Genomic DNA, 25040 nt, shown 5'->3' on the forward strand with positions numbered 1-25040 from the left:
TGTATCAGCGCACGTATCAAATTACACATTGTTTCATCCGGAAAAATTATAACAAATAACACCTTGGCTTAGTTATCGTGCCGGGCTGGCCCTCTGCTATAAAGCGTCGGGCATTATCGCCCGTAGGACTCAACAACCAAGGTATTATTGTATTATATACAGGCTGTCCCAAAAAAGACGCCCCAGTGAGAAACTCTCCTCAGTGAGAAACCAGAAACCTTCTAGTACAGTCAAATCCGTCCTAATTTAAGCCTTTGTCGGACAAAATTCGCAACAAAGCGATTTTAACGGGATATGGTCGGGACAGGTCCCAGGAATCATTCCAGAGAGTTCCCAAAAAAAAAGACTTCAGGAAAATCCACAATTACCACTTTTCTACCACCTTTTTACCACTTTGGTTTTCCGCAAATAAGTCACGTTCTAGATATCCTAGAAGATTCTAGTTTAAAGCAGTGTGTTTAGAAAACAAAGAAGAACAACTTTCTCTTTAACAACTTTTTCAAAAATAAATTATTTAATTAATTAATTAAATAATTAAAAATTTTTCAAATATTTCAAAAATATATTTTGTTAAAAATGTTCACAATTACATTCCACGTATAATGAACTAATTTTTATAAAACTTTTGAAAATTTTCACTTTCAATATTTTGGACTTGTAAAATTTTCGAAATTTGTAAAGAATAACCACTATTTACCACTTTTTACCACATTGAATCTCCGCTAATAAAACAACTTCTGAATCTTGTAGAAGGTTGAACCAGTGTGTTCAAAACATAAAAGAGAACATCTTTTTATCTGACAACCTTTGGATAAGATAATCAATTGATTAATTAATTAAATATTAATTAAATTTTTAAAAATTTAAAAATATAATTTTTATCAAAAATATTTGCCGTGACGTGAAACGTAAAATGAATTTACTTGAATAACAGAACATACATCGTCACATAGATTAGAATTAGATAACAGATAAAAAGAGATCCAGATAAATGGATTAAACGGTAAAATATCCAAATTTGTACGATACTATTATAGCTAATAACTATTAAATATTAACACATCATATCTCTCGACTTAGTATTGTGCTTAACTATATTGTTAAAATGGTTGTTTAAACAAGACTTAGCAATTTTTCAATCGCTAACTAGAGATCTTATCTCTGATTGTCAGTTTATCGTTTGGAAGTGTAAGCTTCAGCTTTTACTTTATGTTGACTTCTCTTCGTAAAAAAGTTAAATATGCTAAAAATCGAGGACTGAAATCACACCAAATAGTTGACATTTTGAAAACAGAAGAACACATCGTGTGCCTGATACTCTACGCGTGCAGATTCTATGTAAGTAGCTGTCAACTAATATACAATAATAGTAATATGTTTTTACCGTTTTACTTTTCAGTTTTATGTCAACCGAGACTCGAGAGCGCAACTAGAGGCATTCTCAACCAATACTATGTTTTAATTTACCAGGCAAACGAGGAGTTAATTCCGGTGAATAGGAGTTAAACCCCAGGTACTATTTTAACTATTTATCTTTTAAGTAAGTACACTAACTTTTAAACTATGCCCAGCAAGTTTGAAACGGATGGTTACAGTCCTATTCATTATCCTGAGGCCTCTCATACTCTGTATAAATAAACAAACCATCGTAACACAGGTTGGATCAACATTCAACAACCCCTGGTCACTGAACGAAATTAAACGGCAGTACAACGGCCTGACTGATTCTGCTCAGAGTGACGTCTATTGTGTGTTATTGCAGACAGTGATCATAGACCAGTTCCAAAGATTCATATCGGCCAATGAAGATGAGTCCGTTGTAACTGAGTCAGAACCATCTTTAGTTCACGAACACAGTTTAAACAAATATCCATTCTGTAACGTAGAGATCGCACCAAATGATGAATCCTCAAATCGGATTACAGACAGGGTAAGTTATTGTGTGGGGGAGGGGGGAGGTGGTATAGTACACATACGTTAGGCTCTTACTAATTCGCTCGCCCAAAAATTTCTCCGACGTGACTTTTATTATTATTATTTCTCCGTAGCTTAGTGCACTAGATTCCCACTATCGGAATCGTTCTGAATAGCCGATCCTTACCAACTCCGTGGATCCGACTGGTGGTGTCTGATCCAGTGAATGAGTGGCATAGAAATCGTGCAGAAAGCCCAATTACGGTATCCTAACATCCTGTCACGTGATTATCGATTGGGTAATCATTGATAACCCAATCAGTTTCGCTAACGAGATAAACAAATTGCTTGATAACTTCGTCATTTTCAATCCGTTTCGCGCCATCTTTTCAGATCATATTCCGAATGTAATGGCCTATTGCAATATGTTATAGTGCAGTTTACAGCATGTTCGCAAACACGAGTACATGTTGATTATAAGACTCAACGTATGTGTATTGACTCATGGCACCCCCACTCCCCCTAAACGTAACTTGGAGGATATTTTGATTTCTAAGTGTTATTTAACGACCACGTTGCTGCTATAATACCGATTTGAAACATTACTTATACAGGGGGCAGCACTTATCGTGTTTACCATCAGCTGCAGGCGTGGGATGAGAATGACCTTATAGATCCGATAAGCTGGGGAATGGGGATGGAAGATGAACAATGGGGCGCATGTTCCAGTGACCACTCTTATGAGTACAGCTCCGAAAAAGCTCATTCAAAACATCAGTTGCAACTGTTTTATGTTTAAAGTCAGGTTGTGGCAATGCTTGTTCATGCAGAAAAGCAGGAATACATTGTGGATCAACCTGCCTCAAATGTCAGCACAATTGCACCAATGTGCCAGCTGAGGACTCATAAGTAAGACTCTTATCTAGTATATATGGTTATATAAAGTACTGCTTCGATTTTCCGATTAGTTTAATGAAAAGTTGTCAATTATTCGTGTTATGTAATTTTAAAATATTTTGATCGAAAATAATTATTATAATTTTTGAATATTTGTTTAATAATCGATTAACTAATTAATTAATTATTTAATCCAAAGGTTATCAGATAAAAAGATGTTCTCTTTTATGTTTTGAACACACTGGTTCAATCTAGAACCTTCTACGACATTCAGAAGTCGTTTTATTAGCGGAGATTCAATGTGGTAAAAAGTGGTAAATAGTGGTTGTAATTCTTTACAAATTTCGAAAATTTTACAAGTCCAAAATATTGAAAGTGAAAATTTTCAAAAGTTTTATAAAAATTAGTTCATTATACGTGGAATGTAATTGTGAACATTTTTATCAAAATATATTTTTGAAATATTTGAAAATTTTTTAATTATTTAATTAATTAATTAAATAATTTATTTTTGAAAAAGTTGTTAAAGAGAAAGTTGTTCTTCTTTGTTTTCTAAACACACTGCTTTAAACTAAAATCTTCTAGGATATTCAGAACGTGACTTATTTGCGGAATACCAAAGTGGTAAAAAGGTGGTAGAAAAGTGGTAATTGTGGATTTTCCTGAAGTCTTTTTTTTTGGGAATTCTCTGGAATGATTCCTGGGACCTGTCCCGAAAATATCCCGTTAAAATCGCTTTGTTGCGAATTTTGTCCGACAAAAAGACGTATTTGACTGTACTATTCCTCATTTCCTCAATTTTCCTTTAATGGTACTCATCACTTAGTATGTTTACCTAGGGCCTTTCACATAGCCATGTCACATGTGCCTACGCGTACTGCGTGACGCGCTACTGCAAGCGAGAGGGCTCTGGTTAGAGCAACTAGGGCCTCAAGGGTTGGGAGATTTTTGATCGACGAAGCAAGAATGCTAGTTCGCGCGGCGCGTCGAAGCGGCAAAGTCCTCCAAGGAGATTTGTTTTCTGACGCTGACTTCTGAAAACTTAAGCATTAATTGCAAACTATTTTGAGTCCTCATTTTAAAAATGTCAAAATTTTTCGAAATAGTCCTCAAATTATGGGCTCGTCCACCATCCGGAGCGCTGAGCAAAAAGGAAAAAACCTTTTGTCATGAATTTGATTGCAAACTGTTCATTTTTGTCTCATCTAACTCCTGAACACCTCAGTTGATGCTTAAAGTCTCAAGAGGTGCACACAAATGGTCATTTTCCCAGCAGGCCTGAAACCCAAAAATGGACGATAAGTCAAATTTTCATAAATTATGCAATTTTTATATGTGAAAGTCGTTGATTTTCTAGTTTTAATGGTCCCACATATTCCTTGGTAAGTGTACTGACAGAGTAAGGTGGCCAAAAATTTGAAAGAATATTCATGATTATTATCTTTGACGGATGTTACTACATACTAGTCTAAATTTCTTCGAAGTAGCGCGCGCCGCTTTCTTCTCGAAATGGCCCGATGGCAAGTGCTACGAAGTAGCGCGCGCCGGGCCTGATCATATATTAACAATGGTCAATTATTATCTGATTGGTCACTGCAGTAAAAATTTCAGTCAAAACCGCCAAATTTCAGTCAAGGGGACGGCAAAAAAATATTCCAAAATTGAAAATCTCTTTTTGTATTCTGATGATTTTCCGTTTATTGAAGCTTTCTTTAGGAATAGAACTTTGAATACCTCAATCGTGTCTTGTGCTATCATCAGTGACCTTGTAAGATGGTCATTCAAGAAAAATTCAGTCAAAACAGCCAAGCCCAAATTGCGTCGCGGAGGGCTGAAATTCGAATATGTCCTTCCGGTAAGACAACTTCCTGGTTTTCCTGATCGAGTACGGACCCTGGTGCGTGATTGTTAAAATTGAAACGAAATAAAATATGTTTCTTTAGAAAACTGTTATAATGAAAACATCACAGAACTGAATAATTTGAAATATTATTTCATTGAGTTTTAAGTACCATCGATCAGCAGTTTTTAAATGAAGTAATTAGTAACAATTGATACAATTGTGGTGAGATTCCATTGTACGTTGTAACCCTTAATATAACTAATATAACTAATATAACTAAAATAACTAATATAACTAAAATATCAAAATAAGGAATTCCGTGTTAAAAGTATAAATATAATACAATAAAAGTACCTGTTTATTATTTAAACTCGCAATACGTTACCTGGGGACCTCAGGCTATCATGTTCATTAACATATATAGAGATTCGGCGGAATGACAGGCTGAGCGCGGCCCAGTAAGCAATACGACATTCAGTAAATATCCCACATGGTCGACCTTAATCCCATCACTCACAAATTCAACCATCTGCGGGTCTCTGTTGTCGAACTGTTCCAGATACAACTCCAAAGCTTCACCCAAATCCCAACCCTCCAAATAGTCCGGCTTATCAATATCTAGATGTAGTATCTTCAGAGAAACATACTCCGCAAGAAGAGACAGGAGAACGTTGTGCTCCTCTTCACTAAGTTCGGGAGTGGGACACGGCTTAGTGTAGAAACTCGAGGTGAAGAAGCTGGATAAAAGCTTGGAAAACACGGAATAATTTTCAGGTGAATCGTTGAAAAGTGTCGAACGGATACAAAGAAGATTTACGTGTTTGTACAAAGCAAACAGCTTATCTTTTCGTGACATGAGTGCCACTGTATCTGCAGCTATGTCGAGTGTACGTAAGAAATTTTCAAGAACAATATCACCGGATCCCAGCCCAGCCATTATTCCTGTTAGAGACTTATGTAAATTCCACAGATCACATCCCACCACACCCTTAACAAGCTCCATTTCTAAACTTTCAAGATCCACGTGGTTTTCTAAACTATTGTAAAACTTAACAATGTTCTCAAAGTCCTGGCTGTCCTGATCGTAATACAGAACACGTGAACTCAAGGTTTGCAGGTACTCCTTGTGGTCAGTGGGGAGGCGGCTGATGGAGCTCAGTACGTGAGACTGGAGATAGTTTGATAGGTGAGTTTGGTCATTACAAAGGAATGGAAAAACAGTTTCAGGATTGTATTGCAGATACCGCAACTCTTCAATTGGGACATGACTTCTGCCTGACGTTTCAGGAGCAAACTTGTTTTGCAATAACGACAGATACTTGATCATGTTAAGAGTAACAGAACCAGATTCGCAGTTCGGAGGGAGATCAGTACCAGGACCTGACTGATAGCTTGTTGGAGCGATATCAAACAAAATCAGTTCATCCAGAGGTTTCATTTCTCTGACTGAGTAATTGAGTTGTGAGACTTCCCAAATTCCATTTAGCTCGCACCAGATATCGTACCATTTCTTGATATTAGCTCCAGCGATATGATCAGCTGCTGGTTCTAGTAGAGTTCTGGAGTCTACTTTATAGCTCAGTAGGTGTTGCAGGTCTCTCAGTAGCGTCAATAGGAAGGGTAAGTGTTGTATGAGATGAAGTTTGTGTTGTTCCTCTGTAAAAGTTCTGAGCAAATTGTTCTTCTTTTCGTCTTCTTTTGATAACCTGAAATATGGTTCTTTAATGGGTTGTTTTCTTTTAAGTAAACTTTTTTCGGAGATTTCTCTTATTTAAATAATGGGATTCACGTTGATAATGAGCTTATGTGACATGGCATAAATAAAAATATTAATGATTGTCCATTAGTTTTTCTTGTAACATTTCCAACTCGATTGATGATGTTAGAATGGCCCAAAACACACGGTTGTTCGTCTGTTAATAATCGAGATATCTTGAGCCCCAGGTGTTTAAAATCATAAAACTCCGTGCTTCCTTCTAACTTTTTGTTGAGTAGTTCCATATCACGAGAATTAATTAAATTTCACAATTCTAAGTTTCTGAGAATATTCCCTGGTCCCAGCTGACAAATATTTGATTGGCTGTTCACAAGCAATATTTCCACCACGTTAATGTTATCACTAATTGACTTTCTTAAGAATAAGGAGCAGTTCTTGTGACGTAACTGACAAAAGGATATAAAATGAAAGTGACTTCAAAACTTGACCAGATTTTACACAATCGGTTATTGTGTAGTGCACGAGATAATCTGGCACATTATTGGTATTCAGTTGACAATTAATGTATAGTACTTTTTTGTTCATGAATTTGTATTTTTCATGTTTAAATCCTGAAATTTCCTGCCGATAGGTCACCCAGTAAGTCATCTAAGAATCGCTCAGCCGCTCAATTGAATGAATAACGTTTAATATTTAAACATAAGGGATATATTACTTAGGACCAGTTTTACTGCACCTGCCATCGTTCTCTTTTGCTAGACTCGCGTACTTTGACGTGATTTATGAGCACACGGCCCTGATCTACACAGATAGTCGGTAAAAACATGCCTGTACTTATCTACTTGTAGCTAGATTACCTCGCTCTTATATACTTGTAGAGAAAACCTCGTACTCACAATATTATAGTTCAGATACACCTTCTAGTACTGTGGGACGTGGGTGCAATTAATTAAAAAAGTTTTGTTATGAGGGTAATTAGATAACCGCGTTATCGTGGTCGAGTGGAGAGACCAATTTCAATCAATAACCACCACTTACTTAGAGTTCACTCTCAGGTGACAAAATTACTAAAATAGCTTAGTCTCTTATGAACTGCACTACACTATAGCATAAGCAGTATAGAGTATAGACTAACTCTCAAGTCTCCACTTAATTTCTCACCATGTTTCTTCATCCTACTGCCCATACTAAGCGCACTTAGTACAGATTTAGCACTGTTCGAGGTTGAAGAAAAGATTTATCCGCTAAGTCACCAGCTGCTCTAAAGGGCAGGTCTAGAAAAGAAGAGTTCTAATAACATAATCGTCCAGTCAGAATTCTGGTCGCTCCGTTAAGTAATCTTACCCTCTGCTATAATATACTGCAAATGATCCACCTGTACTCACATTTCGGTTGTACGAGTTGATTTTCCGAGAAAAGGAACTTAATATACGGAAGAATATTTCTATCGGTGCTTCAATTGGAACTTTTTAGTTGTCAACCTCATCAGTTATCTCTTGAATGAGCTACATTCCCTACTACTCATGAAGCGGTTTAAGGCCTAAACATGTAACGGGAGATCAGTAAGTGCTCGAATATTGTTGCAGTACTAGATTTTGTTACAGCCTGTACCGTGTCCCGCTTGTCTTATTAGCAACTCTATCTATTTCATTCTTTGTTTTTACAAAATGCTTATCATTTATAGTTTATTCAATGTTAGTATCCTTTAGAAATGCCTATTTTATTAGCCCACTGCAACCGCGCTGCATAATTTGTAAACAATGACCACAATCGTGAACAAACGTGGTCCATCTCGAGCGAACGTTCCTTATGATCACAGTCACATACAGAATTCTAGTATATATTAATATTACATATTCATATTAGGAAAACAATGACCAATATTGCAATCCCTCGAAAGAAAAATGATAAATACAGATCTTCTATTAATTTACCGCATCTACCATAGATTTTACGTGACCAAACAATATGTTACTATTAATAGGCCTCCATTGTGTAAAATACATATTTTACCTAGTTACATTGGTTTTATTCACACAAAAGTTGGCATCATTTATAAATTTAACTACTCTGTCAAATAACCAGTATTTATTAGTTATTATCGGAAACACTAATATCATTGTCACATAGTCACAATGTTGATTTTCTGGAAGCTAATCCTGGAAGAGGACCTCGAGCTTTACAAGCAGGACCCCACCACTAACGTCATCGCCCTGACGTCATCGCCCTGCAACGCGACATCATGTATTACGACACTGGACAGGACTATCAATTACATAGTCGGCAGTTTCTTCATCCTCCCCTTCCTCAGCTCAACCCTCCTCAACCCTCTGCTATTCTGGTACTTTAACAGCAAGAAAAGTAAAGCTAACACTCTCTTCAAAATACTGGCGGTCAGTGATTTCTTCACCACGTTATTCACCCCGCTGACCTACACTGTGATTATGTTGGATAAGAAACTCTACGCCAGTTCTAATCCAGCTCTGAGACAGGCGAGACCATTCTGCTGTATATTTGGGTGTATATCTCAGGTTAGCCAATATTTTTTAATCACCAGCCAATATCGATATATTCCATCACTTACGTTTTTGATAGTCAATATCAAAACGGATTCTATCAAAAAGAAGTCGTTGAACCTTGTGAACTTGCCACATAATCCAAATATCTGTGCATTCCAAATTCCCAATTACGTACATTTCAGGTGACAACATGTCTAATAGCCTTAACGAGGATGGTTCAAATAATCTTCCCTTTTCTCTACTTCCGACAAAAAGTAGTCCTCATCTACCTTTCAATCTACACCACGTACATGGTCATCAACAACACCACATACTACGTAGCTCTCGAGTTTTACACCCATCTCAGGACCGTCCAGAAGATTGGACTGGACATGTGCATCTGGCCAAACTTCGTGCACTGTCTGATTGGAATGACAGCATCAACCACCACTGTCATCTACCTGCTGCACAAGAAACGGAGTCCAGGCGACTGTAAACCACAGCGGAATATGCGGGGTTGTGTCACTATTCTCATGATGAATGTTCCTTACTTTGTAACAGTGGTAACGATCCTGAATGTGAAGTTGCTGCTTCCCTCCCAAGTCAGCTTCAGGGAGATCCTGTTTGCTTGGCTACCCTTCTGCACCTCCGGTCTCAATCCTATCATGATACTGATAAGAATGAAACAAGCCCGGTCCGCGGTCAAAGCCAAAGTAATGACCATTATAGGAAGAAGTGTTGATATAGCCACGATCACATCAACCGATCAACTGGCGGTTGGATTCGTGGTCAATATGCAACACCAAGATTTGGAAAAATCAAAACACGGCCGAGATGGAGACAAATTTACTGAAGTTGTGCCAATGGCTTATATTAAAAATGAGTTTACCAAAGAGTAAAGCTCAGATGATATTGATACCTTCGGGCATATATTTTTCCTACCAATTATTTTATTTTATTTTGTATTATTCTTTAAACTTGCCACAAAGTCATCTTTTGCAGACAAGCATGATTAAAAAACGGAGACAGGTTGAGAGTGATTACTGCAACTGATTAATCATAAATAATGAAATACTCTGCAACTTACCGCGCTGCATCAGTGCGACGTTTGCTAAAAGGGTTCCTCACAATGTTCTCCGTGACCCAATAACATGCACTCTTGATAGCAGTGAGATCGGTCGAGCAGATTTTTGTATCTTTGCCTGAAATATTTGATCGTTTCCTTGATGTTTGAAGTTTGATGTACGAATTTTTGTTGAAATGTGTGAATTTTGATTTGTTGAGGACTTATATAATGATTCAATATTATGATGTAATAAGTGTTAGATACTTTGCAGATTTCATAAACACAGTTTTTCTTGTAGACAACCTCCCCACAACAATTAACAATCTCATCGATGATAATAAGAGTTGAAATTATGATTGCTTACCGACATAACTTTTCTGGTTAACTTTGGACAAACCACAGTCCGCCAAATTCCCTCTAAGCACCTCAGAATGTTCCCCAACACTTGTGACAACATCTGAAAATTCGCGTTCCCAGTGTCTTCTACAACTCTTGAGATCTTCCAGTTTTTGCATGATTAGAATGTCTTGTGGGGTTAACGAATCATAAACTATCTCTGATTTGTAGAGCAGAGTATCCATGGAGTATACACTGAGTGTCTCAACAACATCCAGTAGGAACATAATCGCAGTATCAGGGGAAACTTCCAGTTTTTCTGATATTTCTTTGAATGCTAGGTCTAATCTATGTTTGTGATCCAAATCGGGATCGTTGGGCGGAACATAGCGGTTAGTTCTGAGAGACAATATAGCATGAGTCAGGTACCACAGGATTGTGGTAGAAAGTTGGGATAGCTCTCGGATGGTAGTCTTTCCTGGTCCGAATTCGTCGCGTTTCAAAGTGTACCCTGCAAATACAGCGTGCTATCCTTATTTCTTTAAATGCGCGCAAAATACGACCATTTCAGAATGGTGACAGATAACAACAACATTTTATGCGCGTTCCCAATATTAAAATTCCGATGCACCCCTGCCAGCCATCCGATAGTATACATCCATTTTTCGAATAAGAAAACTTTTTTGTTTACCTACCTGTTTCAATCATAATCTTTTCGTGGTTGTCGTATTTAGAGTTCTGCTCTGCAACAACGTGGTCCCTACCACCTGAAATTCATAAAAAACTAAGAGTGAGTTTGTACTTGCAATGAGCAAAAGTATTAAAGTGTAGTAAAATAAAATGTATGACATCACAATATTATCACACATCTTTACATAGTACCAATACCATTCCAGTACATGAAAAATTATACAAATATTTCCCCACCAACATTAATAATTTGTCAATAACAACTTTCCCTTAACACCAAAACCTTACAATTTGGACAGCAGTTTTAATTGGGGGACTTAGACTGTGTCGAAAGCTTTGCTAAAATCAAACTACCAAAGATCAACAGAGGCACTTTTATAGTTTATCTGTCAAAAATATCATCGAATGCCTCTAAAAGATTAGATAGACACGATTTACCCTTAACAAGCAATGAGCTCAGAACATTCAACATTGATTCATGATTTACAGTCATGACGTATGTGAAGAAGATGGAATTCGACGTAAAACGAAATAACTAACCTATGACTTCTTTGCACTCCGGACATCGTTCCTTCTGTAAAGGGTCACCACAGTTGTTAATACTGTACACATGTCCGTTACCGCACCTGTAGAATGTATACACCTTCTCCACTCCTGAACATAATGACGTTATAATTATATCATCAATTTCCATGCAATATTTTATACCACGAAATGGAATGTTCGGACAAATTCATTACAAAAGGTGGGCGTCCCATATATTGACCCGAGATTATCAAATTGATGAACATTGCAGAACCTCGTGTTTAAGAACTGCTGAAACACGGGTGCTTGTTGAAAAATATTGACTTGTAATAATTACAGTATTGACAGCTTAGCTAGCCAAGCATGATGTATCTGACGATCAGTATTTCCTGAATATTAACAAACAAATACTTTATCCCACTAATGAGTTTCTTATATTTCAATTAGATATTAATCCTGCATTTCAAGCTGCGTTTGTGTTTAGCGTTGTCTAGTGAGGAATAAGTGGGATCTGAAACTTCTGTATTTAATTGGTTTGTTGCTTAGTTTTCTGCTGAGTGGTGCTTTCGGAGGCTTCATTTCATTCGAAATATTATTGTGTATGAATAATTTGCGAAATACTTTATTAATCGTTTTTCTTAAATTCGGAATTGTATTTTCTAACTGTATATATTTGAAAAGCTTACTGAATAAATAATATCTCTAGTTTATATCCTCTATGCAGGGACTAGTATAATATTCACTACTAGTTGGGCCTCACAACCCGAGTGCTTTTCATCCTTTTGTGAATTGGCGTTGTTACTATTTTCCATGGTTTAAAATTTTATTTTATTGGAGTTTTAACCCCATCTTATCTTTATAGGTACTGTAGTACAGTCAAATACGTCTTTTTGTCGGAAAAAATTCGCAACAAAGCAACAACTCGATTTTAACGGGAAATGGTCGGGACAGGTCCCAGGAATCATTCCAGAGAGTTCAGAAATTTTGGGAACTCTCTGGAATGATTCCTGGGACCTGTCCCGACCATTTCCCGTTAAAATCGCTTTGTTGCGAATTTTATCCGACAAAGGCTTAAATGAGGACGTATTTGACTGCACTACTGAGGATGGACGAAAATGTTTTACCGATGTCGTAAAGATCTTGTTGGACATTTTTGGAACTCATTCGTTGTTTGATTGCGGGAAACATTGATCTTGACATCTCTAATTTAATTGATAAACTACTGTTTGTTCTTAATTTCGGCATACATCATAATATTTTATATCCATACAGGGCACAGGCATAAACTGATGATAGATAAACTTTTTACAGGCATGAAATGGGTAACAAAAGCTCAAAATCAGCAGGAACGCAAGAATTTCTAAAGACTAAGTTCCCATCAAAACCTACACAAAGCTACGATGTAGGGCCAACTTGTCGACAGTCAGGGTGGGCTTTATCAAAACGAGCGATAGAAAAAACAACAGGAGAAACATACATAGCTGAGTACTGTAACAGGGTTACTACTAACCAGGAGGAAGTAGTAGATTTGGGCAGACTTTACCAAATCTTTAAAACAGTGAACCACCCTAACATGGTTAAACTGCATCAAGTATTCAAGTTGAGCAAAGAAAAGTATGTGTTTGTGACGTGTAACTATCAAGACTCAGACTTGTTTGATTTTATTGTTGATAAGACTGAAAATTCAAAAATAACCGAAGAAGAAGCAGCTAACTACACCCATCAGCTTCTCCTAGCAGTACAACATCTGCACAAGCTCGACATAGTCCACAGGGATATAAAACCCGAGTGGGCGTATTTCCAGGACGATGACTTCACTAAAATTCTCCTGCACCCGGGACCTTTCTGTACTGAGCCAGGTAATTCCACCAACCTTACCAAACTCTGTGGTACCGTCACATACTTCGCTCCTGAGATAGCTAACGGAAAGGAGTACGGGAAAGCTGTTGATTGTTGGAGTTTGGGTGTGACTGTGTTCGTGATGTTGAGTGGGGGCATGCCCTTTAATTCAATGTCGGAGACTGAAACCCTGGAAATGGTGAAGAGAGCTGAGTACGAGTTTAAACCTGAGTTTTGGAGTACAAGGTCGGAGGAAGCGAGGGATTTTGTGAGTGGATTAATGACTGTAGATCCTGATAAGCGAATGAACTGTGAGCAAGCTCTGCAGCACCCGTGGATAACCAGTAACCAAGCATGTTGAATGAATCATCTTTGGTCAACAAATTCGCACCCAAATTTTACGGATAGTACCAGACCCCAGGGCCCATGGGTCTGTTATTCAAACAGAACTAAGCCATTTCTTTAAATTTTATCATATAACGATATTATGTTTCTGACGTTATTTTTGAATGCCAATTTGAGATATAATGATCGTTACTCTTGCGTTAAACCATATTCGTGAATCGCTATCTAATATAAGAGCATTTGTAGTACGGAACTTATGAAAATATTTGATGATTGTATTCGAACTTTACAAACCACCTTCTGGATTTCATTTAGCTAAATTAATCGTAAATCTTAGTTCCAAACTGAGAATAAACCTTACCAGCATATTTCTCGGAAGGTCTGACAGTGTTGATAATATCAAAGATATCGTCATGAGGCATGCCCATCCAATAGATATTATCCAGATCAGAGTGTGTTAGCAGATCCCGGAAGTACCTCATGAAGGAGTTCCCGTCCGGGGTGAGCTGGCTGGCCAGATACACAGATATCCGGCTGTGTATACCCATACTGAAACGTTGTGTTCGTTTCACGGTCAAAAATATTTTGCGCTTTTATACAAAGTACAAACCCAAGCTATTAAGACATCAAAATTATCATTTCTCTTGACGTCTTAATGCTACGTAATACTCATAACATAAATTTGGACAGTTTACTTAGAGTCTTGACGTTACAGAATACTGTTGAAAACATAAGACTAACTTGCGACTGTTGATAATGCTGAAAACAGGTATCATGTGACCGGGAAGGGATGTGATAAGACAGTTACACTGCACAGTAGTACTTCTCTGTTGGGCCAGGTACAGAAGACATGCAGCCCCTTTATCCAACCTGCCAACATGTAAGGAAATGTGAGATTCAGTGTGCTTGTCTCTTAACTTGTAAAACTAGTTATTGGATTTTCTGCGAGTTATTTTAACATGATAAAAACCAGAAAATTTCAGAAGAAAGGAATTTTAAACAGACGGTTCTTAACTCACGGCTTGTAATTCCCATTATCACAACAGAGAGTACATATAGGGTAAACTTTATCCTTCATATCTTTGTATCCAGATATCACTTCATTGAGGTCCACCATATCTTCACTACACACCTGATGAGTAATCAGTTAAATTATGTAAATTTCAGAAATACTTTTTAGTATGGAAACTTAATTCCATTTGGAAAGGTTTTGTACTTTCCAAGTTTTCATGCTCATGTAAATTAAACTTTTGTCTGCGCTCTTTCTGTTTTGTGCGGTTAGAAAGTATCTCGTCTCGCAAATCGTAACGTAAGCTAGATAAACATAAGGAACAATTGTTGAACAGCACATTGTCGGAGCATAGGCGGTTTATTATGTTATTAGTTTAAACCATCATGTAAACACCTAGCCCATTTCATCCAATCACAAATCACTACTTATTTATCCTCCTCGAGACCGTATCATATTTCTCATTTATATGCCTTGTTTCGTTTATCAATGTTGTTATACGACACATTCTAGTGAGATGGAACCGAATAATATGTAAGAGAGTAGACTCAATTCATTTGTTACATCGTACATCGTACATCGAAGAGAATTTCCTATTGTTGTAAAGTTGTTTAAGTTGGTTAGTCGTATTGTTACTCTATGAATGACCCTTCAAATTCTCGCTTGATCTTGATAAGGGACCGTTCACATAATGTTTGATATTACGAAAGTAAGCCCCATATTGGATGTGGAGGAAGGGGGTTTGGAAAAACTTACGGTTGCTAACACGTGGTCTAGGCCTGCTAACACGTGGTCTAGGCCTGCTAACACGTGGTCTAGGCCTGCTAACACGTGGTCTAGGCCTGCTAACACGTGGTCTAGGCCTGCTAAAGTGCTAACACGTGGTCTAGGCCTGCTAACACGTGGTCTAGGCCTGCTAACACGTGGTCTAGGCCTGCTAACACGTGGTCTAGGCCTGTCTTTCGTAAACAACAATTATATATTTCTATCCTATGCTGATAGGGGGGGGGGTCTCAAAACTTGCGGTGGCTTATGAGAAGGGGGACCTGGGTCCAGAAGAGCCAAAATATGGCTTATTATTATGTGAACGATCCCTAAACTGAAAACGAAATATTAATATCGGACCGTCCGAAGGTTTATTTTGTTTCAGTTAATGTTAGACTACAAATAAGTCATAATCAAGTGACAATAGTGTAGTTATCGACTACATAATTAAACTGTTCACTGTTATTTCTATCTGAAGAATTGGGGACATCTGACTGTAATTTGTTTAATAGTGTACAGGGTAATGAAATACATTTTTTTTTCAGTCCAAGATTATCAATAGCATACAAGATTTGAGCAAGTCTATCTTTTCTCTGTTCAGCAGTTGATAGAATAACAAATTTTCAAATTGCAGCATGGAAGAAAGTGATATGATACATAGAATCCTGGAGGTAGGAGAGGAAATGTTAGAAAAGTATTGTCCTGAAGAAGAAAGATCCTTGATGTTTCCTTTAGCACCACGTTCCAAATTTGTTGACAAATTTCCAGAAACGAACATGACTACAAAAGAACGGAAGGAATCTGATCAACAAATATAATATGAAAACGAGGTGAAGGTATACGATATTTTGGGGGACCTGTACGGTGGTTTGATAGTTTTCCACGGATTCAGCTACACTCACAAACAATATAGCCTTTTCGTAAGAGGTCATTCCGATGATTGCAAGATGAAAGATGACGAGGAGGAAGGCGAATGTGACTTCTTAGTGATCCATGACATGTTTCTGGCTATTTTGGAGAGCCCCCTCCCGGGTTGCAACATTGCCATGTTACGCAAATAATTGCCGCGCTAACGAAATATTTGCCATCTTAGCAAAATATGCGCCGTGTTATGATGTATTTGCCAGGCTGCGCGTGATGATGCAAATATTTCATAAGGAGGCGAATTTTACGTTAGGAAAATGCGCATTCTTAGCAAAATATTTGCCAAACGGTCTGACGCGCGTTGCACGCTCCTTTTTAGTTTGTTTACGCGAGAATGAAATCTTCGCATTGTTAGCAAAATATTCGCATCCTTATAATTTATTTGCGCGAGAGTTAAATCTACGCTTTCTTAGCAAAATATTCGCCACCTTGTAATTTATTTGCGGGAGAGTTAAATCTACGCTTTCTTAGCATAATATTTGCCGCCTTATGTTTTACAAATACATGTCCTTATACTTATACTTATATTTAAACTACTCATGTTAACATATTGATTTAATATTTGTTAAACTGGAAGGCACGGTAATTGAACTTTAGCTCTTTATACACTGAAGTACACCAAGAAGCTACCTATCAGTCTTTAAGTTCAAAGTTGTTATATAGTGTTAGCAGTTAAAACTTCGAACTTCATCCCATTTCAAATTTCAAACTTCAGTACGAATTATTGCACTTATGCGCCGGACGCCGGTTATACTTATAATGAGGTCCAGAACACACGCTTAAAGTTAATATGTGTTTCTTTACCAATTGAACTTTAGTTGATGTTAATTATAAATGTGTACGATTATAACGGTAACAGCTTCGATGTTTTTACAAAACAGCATATTTCTAACTTAAGTGCGGTACCTATGACCTAGACTTTACTCCGCTAGAAACAATAAAATTCGAAGAATTGGACACTAGGGAAGCTACCTAGCAGTAGCGAACTTTAGTGTTCGAAATAGAACTTAGAGTTTCAGTACGTCCGTATCGCGCGTTTCAAACCACAGCACGTGAATCAATCAGGTAATGCCGAATATAATGAGCTGGCACACACGTTGAATAATGTATGATTATATTCATTTACCCATTGTAGTATGTTCTCATGCACTAACAACTAAGTGCTGTGCATCGTGCGAACTGTAAGACCCGGCGGTCAGGTGGAAGACTACCGTAATCTACAAGGGTGGACCGAATCTGTACTTAGATAAACCTAGGGTGGAGTGCTTATTTTAGGCTCCACAAGAGCGCTCCTACAGCTCTTGAAACATGATTATGCCTGGCTAGCCGGAGTAACGAGTTCGACTTACCTACATCATGTCCTCCTTCAGGTCCACCAGGGTCCCGAGTTCGTAACGTCCCACTAATATAGTGGTACCCAACCACGGATACTTGGGAGTATTATTCTCGCAAGTGGCGGGAAGGAACTTAGTAATTTCAATCATAATTTATAGCTCAGGACCTTTCCTGGCTGGTGACTCATTAGTCACATACTTCAGTGTAGAGACTAGTAACATACGCCTAGTTAAGGGGGCCGGAATGGAACTTCCAACATCAAGGTAATTAGAAGTGAACATACAATAGTCTTCAATAGAATATTTAACACGTAACCTATTAGCCCGTCCTAGGAGTACTCACCTCAGTATAGGAAAGGAGTTAGTTACAGGAAAGGAGTTCCGCTCATGGGTTGGACTCTAGATATGTGATGATCCCCGCTGTTCACGATGATACGTAGTCAGTGCTCCTCCAAGAGTAGTATTCCATCCTGTCGTAAGAGAGTCCGTTGTGGAGAGAACCCAGGTTGGTGAGGACTGGAGCAGAGAGAGCCACAACTGAGCATTGTGCCGTATATTTATATTCCCCTCATTAGGAGGTCGTTAATGAGAATTGTGTTATCTTGATTACTTCTCGATTGACTACCCCGTTTACCGACCGTGAAGGGTTCCTCAGAGCGCTATCTTAATTTAGCTTGAATAGTTATGATTGACTGCTCTCGCTTACAGCTCTGTGATTGCTCAAAAACGCTATCTTGGTTGTCACTTTTATCTTGGTCCCTCCTCTGACGTGGGTGCACCAATTATCGTTGGCTGGAGTCAATTAACTTCAACCCGATGTATAAGGAATTAATATCCAAGAGGTATTACACACTGGTAAACTGAACACACACACTGGTATGCTGAATACACACCGATATGCTGAACCATCGGAGGTTCTTACACGAACCACAACTTCGAAGTCTTTGCAGAACCTGAACATTACCGGAACTAAAGTTGACCAGAACTAAAGTCAACTACTGAACACGCACTGAAGTCCACCAGGGGAATATATTGAAACATTTAATCTGACGAACTAAAGTCGTCCGATGAAGTCATTGTGCGATTCAGCTACCACAATTTATTATTATCACCTGGCCTCACATATTGGAATTATGCTAAAAACTAGTAAAAAGTGAAAGCGATCATGATGTGTAGGTACGACACCGACTTTACGTTTAATTTTAACACAATACATTGATCAATCAATATGATTGCAACCAGGTACCGATCACATATTATATTATTAAGAGGTAGTAAGATTTAAATATTGACACAATTATATAACATCACAACATGGTGAAAATATGTCTATTTTGTTAAAGAAAAATTATTAGTATTACTCCTTGTGAATTAAGTTATGTTCATAAAATACCTAATTCATCTATGGATATGATGATCCAGTAACATTATGTCCTAATTGAGTTACGTTTCTTTACAAACTTAAAACTTCGTGATATTTCAATCGATTTTTCTCGAATTCTTTAAAAATATTTGCCTAATAACGGTCTGACGCGCGTTGCACGCTCCTAGTTTTAGTTTGTTTACGCGAGAATGAAATCTTCGCATTGTTAGCAAAATATTCGCCTCCTTATAATTTACTTGCGCGAGGATTGAATATGCGCGTTTTAAGTTCTGAGCAAACTATTTATTTGAACGAAAGCTCAAAATTTACCGAGAAATAGACCTTTTTATTAACTCATTTTGATGACTGTTTCTGATCAGAAATTGCACGAAAAATCGATTTAACTAGGTTTCAGAACCTATAAACAATTCCTTATCCCTCAAAATTGATTTTTTATAGTTAATACGAGCAACAAGCAACATAAATTTGATCCTATGGTTCTACTCATGATATGACCTAGGGAGTTAAGCTGAAACCGAAACATCAAGGCAATCGAACAGGTACTAACACAATTTTCAGATAGAAATGTTCGTTGCAATATGTTTATTGCACCCGAGAGAGTCAGGACCAGAGAGAGAGAGAGTCAGGACCAGAGAGAGAGTCAAGACCAGAGAGAGAGTCAGGACCAGAGCAAGTCTGAAACACAGAGAGATTCAGGACCAGAGAGAGAGAGAGAGAGAGAGTCAGGACCAGAGTCCAGAGAGAGTCAGGACCAGAGAGAGTCAGGACCAGAGAGAGTCAGGACCAGAGCGAGGCCCAAAATCATAGAGAGTCAGGACCAGAGAGAGAGAGTCAGGACCATAGCAAGTCTGAAACACAGAGAGACTTCGCAGGACCAGACAGAGAGAGAGAGTCAGGTCCAGAGAGAGTCAGGACCAGAGAGCTGGTGGGGGAAGGACCAGAGAGAGAGTCTGGACCTGAGCGAGGAGGCCCAAAATCATAGAGAGGCAGGACCAGAGAGAGAGTGAGAGAGAGAGTCAAGAGCCAGAGAGAGAGAGTCAGACCAGAGCAAGTCTGAAACACAGGGAGAGTCAGGACCAGAGAGAGAGAGATGAGAGAGTCTGTCCCTGACTCTCTCTCTGGTCCTGTCTCTCGCTGTGTTGTGTGCCTCGCGCTAGTCCTGAGTCTCTTTCTGGTTGGGACTCTCTCTGGTCCTTACTCTCTCTCTCTCTGTTCCTGACACTCTCTCTGGTCTGACTCTCTCTCTGGTCCTGACTCTCTCTCTGGTCCTGACTATCTCTCTCTCTGGTCGGTCCTGGCCTCTCTCTGGTCCTGACTCTCTCTGATCCCTGAATCTCTCTCTGGTCGCTGCCTCTCTATGATTTTTGGGCCTCGCTCTGGTCCTGACTCTCTCTGGTTCCTGACTCTCGTCTCAGGACCAGAGAGAGAGTCAGGACCAAAAGAGAGTCAGGTCCAGAGAGAGAGTCGGGATCAGAGAGAGAGTCAGGATCAGAGAGAGAAAGTCAGGACCAGAGAGCATTATGACTAGAGCGAGGTTGTTTGTTTGAGTAACATAATAATTTTCAGGAATAAGGAAGCGAAAAGCGTTATTTGGGCTGTAAATCCAACTAAAATCGATTTCTTCGTGGCAACGTTAGCAGTTACATGAGAATAGTCGACCAAAAGGAGTTGCTTGCCTGCTGTGTTTTTCGTACTTTGCTCTTTACTTCGCTCAAGTTACAAAGCTGCAATAAACATATTGCAACAAACTTCTATCTGAAAATTGTGTTAGTACCTGTTCGATTGCCTCGATCTTTCGGTTTCAGCTTAACTCCCTAGGTCATATCATGAGTAGAACCATAGGAGATCAAAATAAATGTTTGCTTGTTGCTCGTATTAACTATAAAAATCAATTTGAGGGATAAGGGAATTGTTATAGGTTCTGAAACCTAGTTAAATCGATTTTTCGTGCAATTCTGATCAGAAACAGTCATCAAAATGAGTTTAATGAAAAGGTCGATTTCTCGGTAAATTTTGAGCTTTCGTTCAAATAAATAGTTTGCTAAGAACTTAAAACGCGCATATTCAATCCTCGCGCAATTAAATCATAAGGAGGCGAATATTTTGCTAAGAAAGCGTAGATTTAAATCTCGGCAATAATTAAAGGATATAATTAAAACAACAAATTCAATTTGTAAATAAACAACCTGATACATCAACTTTACGTGTGTGTAATGTCATATTACAAACTATGTGTCTGTGGATAAGAATGCAAATATAGTTCACCCGACCAAGCTCTTAAAATTTTATATATTAATATGTAGTTAAGGCGAGAACATGATGAGACATGTCAAATCATTATCAAAATAGCCGGAATTCTAAGCTTAGAAAGTCTATCAAGATCAGAGTGTTTACAGCACTAGTGGAGTCGGTGCTACTGTACGGTTCCGAGACTTGGACAATGACGAAAAGGCTAGAGAAGATGGTTGATGGTTGCTATACGCGAATGTTAAGAATGGCCCTTAACATCAACCAATATCGAGACCATGTCAGCAACCACAGCCTGTACGGTGATCTTCCCAAAGTCAGCTCCAGGATAACCCAACGAAGGCTCAGACTTGCAGGTCATGCTCACCGACATCCGGAGCTGACACTGAACAAACTGATCCTCTGGAAGCCGAGTCATGGGCATACTAACAGGGGGCGACCTCATTTAACACTACTAGATAACCTAAAAGCAGATATTGGGCTGAAGTCAGTAGATGAGATAGCTAGACTGATGGAGGACAGAAAGCTGTGGAGAACTGTTGTCAATGGATCTCGGGAATACCACCCGCCTTAAGTCAAGTAAGTCAATTGATCAATCAATATGATTGCAACCAGGTACCGATCACATATTATATTATTAAGAGGTAGTAAGATTTAAATATTGACACAATTATATAACATCACAACATGGTGAAAATATGTCTATTACTCCTTGTGAATTAAGTTATGTTCATAAAATAGCTAATTCATCTATGGATATGATGATCCAGTAACATTATATCCTAATTGAGTTACGTTTCTTTACAAACTTAAAACTTCGTGATATTTCAATCGATTTTTCTCGAATTCTTTAAAAATATTTGCCTAATAACGGTCTGACGCGCGTTGCACGCTCCTAGTTTTAGTTTGTTTACGCGAGAATGAAATCTTCGCATTGTTAGCAAAATATTCGCCTCCTTATAATTTACTTGCGCGAGGATTGAATATGCGCGTTTTAAGTTCTGAGCAAACTATTTATTTGAACGAAAGCTCAAAATTTACCGAGAAATAGACCTTTTTATTAACTCATTTTGATGACTGTTTCTGATCAGAAATTGCACGAAAAATCGATTTAACTAGGTTTCAGAACCTATAAACAATTCCTTATCCCTCAAAATTGATTTTTTATAGTTAATACGAGCAACAAGCAACATATATTTTGATCCTATGGTTCTACTCATGATATGACCTAGGGAGTTAAGCTGAAACCGAAACATCAAGGCAATCGAACAGGTACTAACACAATTTTCAGATAGAAATGTTCGTTGCAATATGTTTATTGCACCCGAGAGAGTCAGGACCAGAGAGAGAGAGAGTCAGGACCAGAGAGAGAGTCAAGACCAGAGAGAGAGTCAGGACCAGAGCAAGTCTGAAACACAGAGAGATTCAGGACCAGAGAGAGAGAGAGAGAGTCAGGACCAGAGTCCAGAGAGAGTCAGGACCAGAGAGAGTCAGGACCAGAGAGAGTCAGGACCAGAGCGAGGCCCAAAATCATAGAGAGTCAGGACCAGAGAGAGAGAGTCAGGACCATAGCAAGTCTGAAACACAGAGAGATTCAGGACCAGACAGAGAAAGAGAGTCAGGACCAGAGAGAGTCAGGACCAGAGAGAGAGTCAGGACCAGAGCGAGGCCCAAAATCATAGAGAGGCAGGACCAGAGAGAGAGAGAGAGAGAGAGAGTCAAGACCAGAGAGAGAGAGTCAGGACCAGAGCAAGTCTGAAACCCAGGGAGAGTCAGGACCAGAGAGAGAGAGAGAGTCTAGTCCTGACTCTCTCTCTGGTCCTGACTCTCTCTGGTTGTGTGCCTCGCTCTAGTCCTGAGTCTCTTTCTGGTTGGGACTCTCTCTGGTCCTTACTCTCTCTCTCTCTGGTCCTGACTCTCTCTCTGGTCCTGACTCTCTCTCTGGTCCTGACTCTCTCTCTGGTCCTGACTATCTCTCTCTCTGGTCGGTCCTGGCTCTCTCTCTGGTCCTGACTCTCTCTGATCCTGAATCTCTCTCTGGTCCTGCCTCTCTATGATTTTGGGCCTCGCTCTGGTCCTGACTCTCTCTGGTCCTGACTCACTCTCAGGACCAGAGAGAGAGTCAGGACCAGAAAGAGAGTCAGGTCCAGAGAGAGAGTCGGGATCAGAGAGAGAGTCAGGATCAGAGAGAGAAAGTCAGGACCAGAGAGCATTAGGACTAGAGCGAGGTTGTTTGTTTGAGTAACATAATAATTTTCAGGAATAAGGAAGCGTAAAAGCGTTATTGGGCTGTAAAACCAATTAAAATCGATTTCTCGTGCAACGTTAGCAGTTACATGAGGAATAGTCACCAAAATGAGTTGCTTGCCTGCTGTGTTTTTTCGTACTTTGCTCTTTACTTCGCTCAAGTTACAAAGCTGCAATAAACATATTGCAACAAATATTTCTATCTGAAAATTGTGTTAGTACCTGTTCGATTGCCTCGATCTTTCGGTTTCAGCTTAACTCCCTAGGTCATATCATGAGTAGAACCATAGGATCAAAATATATGTTGCTTGTTGCTCGTATTAACTATAAAAATCAATTTGAGGGATAAGGAATTGTTTATAGGTTCTGGAACCTAGTTAAATCGATTTTTCGTGCAATTTCTGATCAGAAACAGTCATCAAAATGAGTTAATGAAAAGGTCGATTTCTCGGTAAATTTTGAGCTTTCGTTCAAATAAATAGTTTGCTAAGAACTTAAAACGCGCATATTCAATCCTCGCGCAATTAAATCATAAGGAGGCGAATATTTTGCTAAGAAAGCGTAGATTTAACTCTCGCGCAAATAAATTATAAGGAGTTATAATTAACATCAACTAAAGTTCAATTGGTAAATAAACACATATTAACTTTAAGTGTGTGTAATTTGTCATATTTTACAAACAATTGTGGTCTGTGGGGATAAAATGCAAATGATAAGTTCAACTCCCTGACCCAAGCTGCTTTAAAAATTTTAATTATATTAATATGTACGTTAACGGCCGGTGATAATGATTGATACTCGTAAAATATTTTTTTCAATATTAAGACCGTCGACGAGTCCAACTCGGCCGGGCGCGTCTTGGTAAGTAATACGTAAATAAAAACAAAAAATATAATAATAATACAGTATATAAACTAAAACAACAAAAATAGATTTTTAAAAAACACAGATATGATATGATGAGGATCAGTAAACCATCTCAAATGCTGCCATTACCTCAACCTGGGGACCCCAGGTTATTAGTATTACTATTATGTTCATAACATATAGTATAGTCATAGAGATTCGGGGGAATTATGACAGGCTAAGCGTCGCCCAGTAAAACTAAAAGTAAATACTGCCACTGCACACTGTGCAGTGCTTACTGGGCCACGCTCAGCCTGTCATTCCGCCTAGCCCTAATCTTTATGAACACTAGCAGGAACCCGTCTACCCTAAAGTGGTGTCAAGACTCGAGAGAATAAAATAATTATTACCTATTTAATTCGCGTTTTTGACACCACTTGGGGGTCCAAATTTTGGGCTCTAAAACTCTTATTCCTTGGCCAATTTTTTATTTTTTCATGCTGATTTGGAGGCCAATAAATCAATTGACCCAGTCAAAAAAGTTTCAGTTGTATTATATCTTTTACGGTTTTTGCGAAAATTTGCGTTTAAGTTGATGCCGTGGTGTCAGTAAA

General features: G+C 38.5%; 3 protein-coding genes across 4 annotated transcripts in view; 2 read left to right on the plus strand and 1 right to left on the minus strand.

The window, feature by feature from the left end:
* Positions 1-4741: 4741 nt before the first annotated feature.
* The window catches only part of LOC134813212 (uncharacterized), a 55016-nt gene continuing 34717 nt past the window's right edge, over positions 4742-25040 (minus strand). For both annotated transcript variants that reach the window (XM_063820902.1, XM_063820909.1), the window contains 8 exons: positions 14690-14802; positions 14412-14540; positions 14032-14219; positions 11502-11615; positions 10967-11038; positions 10300-10782; positions 9957-10071; positions 4742-6360 (listed from right to left, as the gene is read on the minus strand). In XM_063820902.1, the coding sequence (XP_063676972.1) occupies positions 5049-6360; positions 9957-10071; positions 10300-10782; positions 10967-11038; positions 11502-11615; positions 14032-14219; positions 14412-14540; positions 14690-14802 (2526 nt within the window). In that variant the 3' untranslated portion in view covers positions 4742-5048. The remainder of the gene's footprint in view (positions 6361-9956; positions 10072-10299; positions 10783-10966; positions 11039-11501; positions 11616-14031; positions 14220-14411; positions 14541-14689; positions 14803-25040) is intronic.
* LOC134813227 (uncharacterized) lies at positions 8735-9817 on the plus strand. Its single transcript, XM_063820919.1, has 2 exons — positions 8735-8902; positions 9073-9817. The coding sequence occupies exons 1-2, from the start codon at positions 8816-8818 to the stop codon at positions 9766-9768; spliced, it is 783 nt and encodes a 260-aa protein (XP_063676989.1). The 5' UTR covers positions 8735-8815; the 3' UTR covers positions 9769-9817.
* LOC134821073 (calcium/calmodulin-dependent protein kinase type 1D-like) lies at positions 12785-13954 on the plus strand. The gene has a single exon (XM_063831745.1). It carries the CDS (start codon positions 12805-12807, stop codon positions 13684-13686), a length of 882 nt encoding a protein of 293 aa, XP_063687815.1. The 5' UTR covers positions 12785-12804; the 3' UTR covers positions 13687-13954.

Source organism: Bolinopsis microptera, chromosome 1 (assembly GCF_026151205.1).
Source record: "Bolinopsis microptera isolate Bmic1 chromosome 1, MBARI_Bmic_1.0, whole genome shotgun sequence".
Classification (NCBI taxonomy): domain Eukaryota; kingdom Metazoa; phylum Ctenophora; class Tentaculata; order Lobata; family Bolinopsidae; genus Bolinopsis; species Bolinopsis microptera.

Coding starts and splice junctions, on each gene's coding strand:
- LOC134813227 (XM_063820919.1), top strand. CDS start 8,816: ATGTTGGATAAGAAACTCTACGCCAGTTCTAATCCAGCTCTGAGACAG. Junction 8,903..9,072: donor TATTTGGGTGTATATCTCAG/GTTAGCCAATAT, acceptor CGTACATTTCAG/GTGACAACATGTCTAATAGC.
- LOC134821073 (XM_063831745.1), top strand. CDS start 12,805: ATGGGTAACAAAAGCTCAAAATCAGCAGGAACGCAAGAATTTCTAAAG.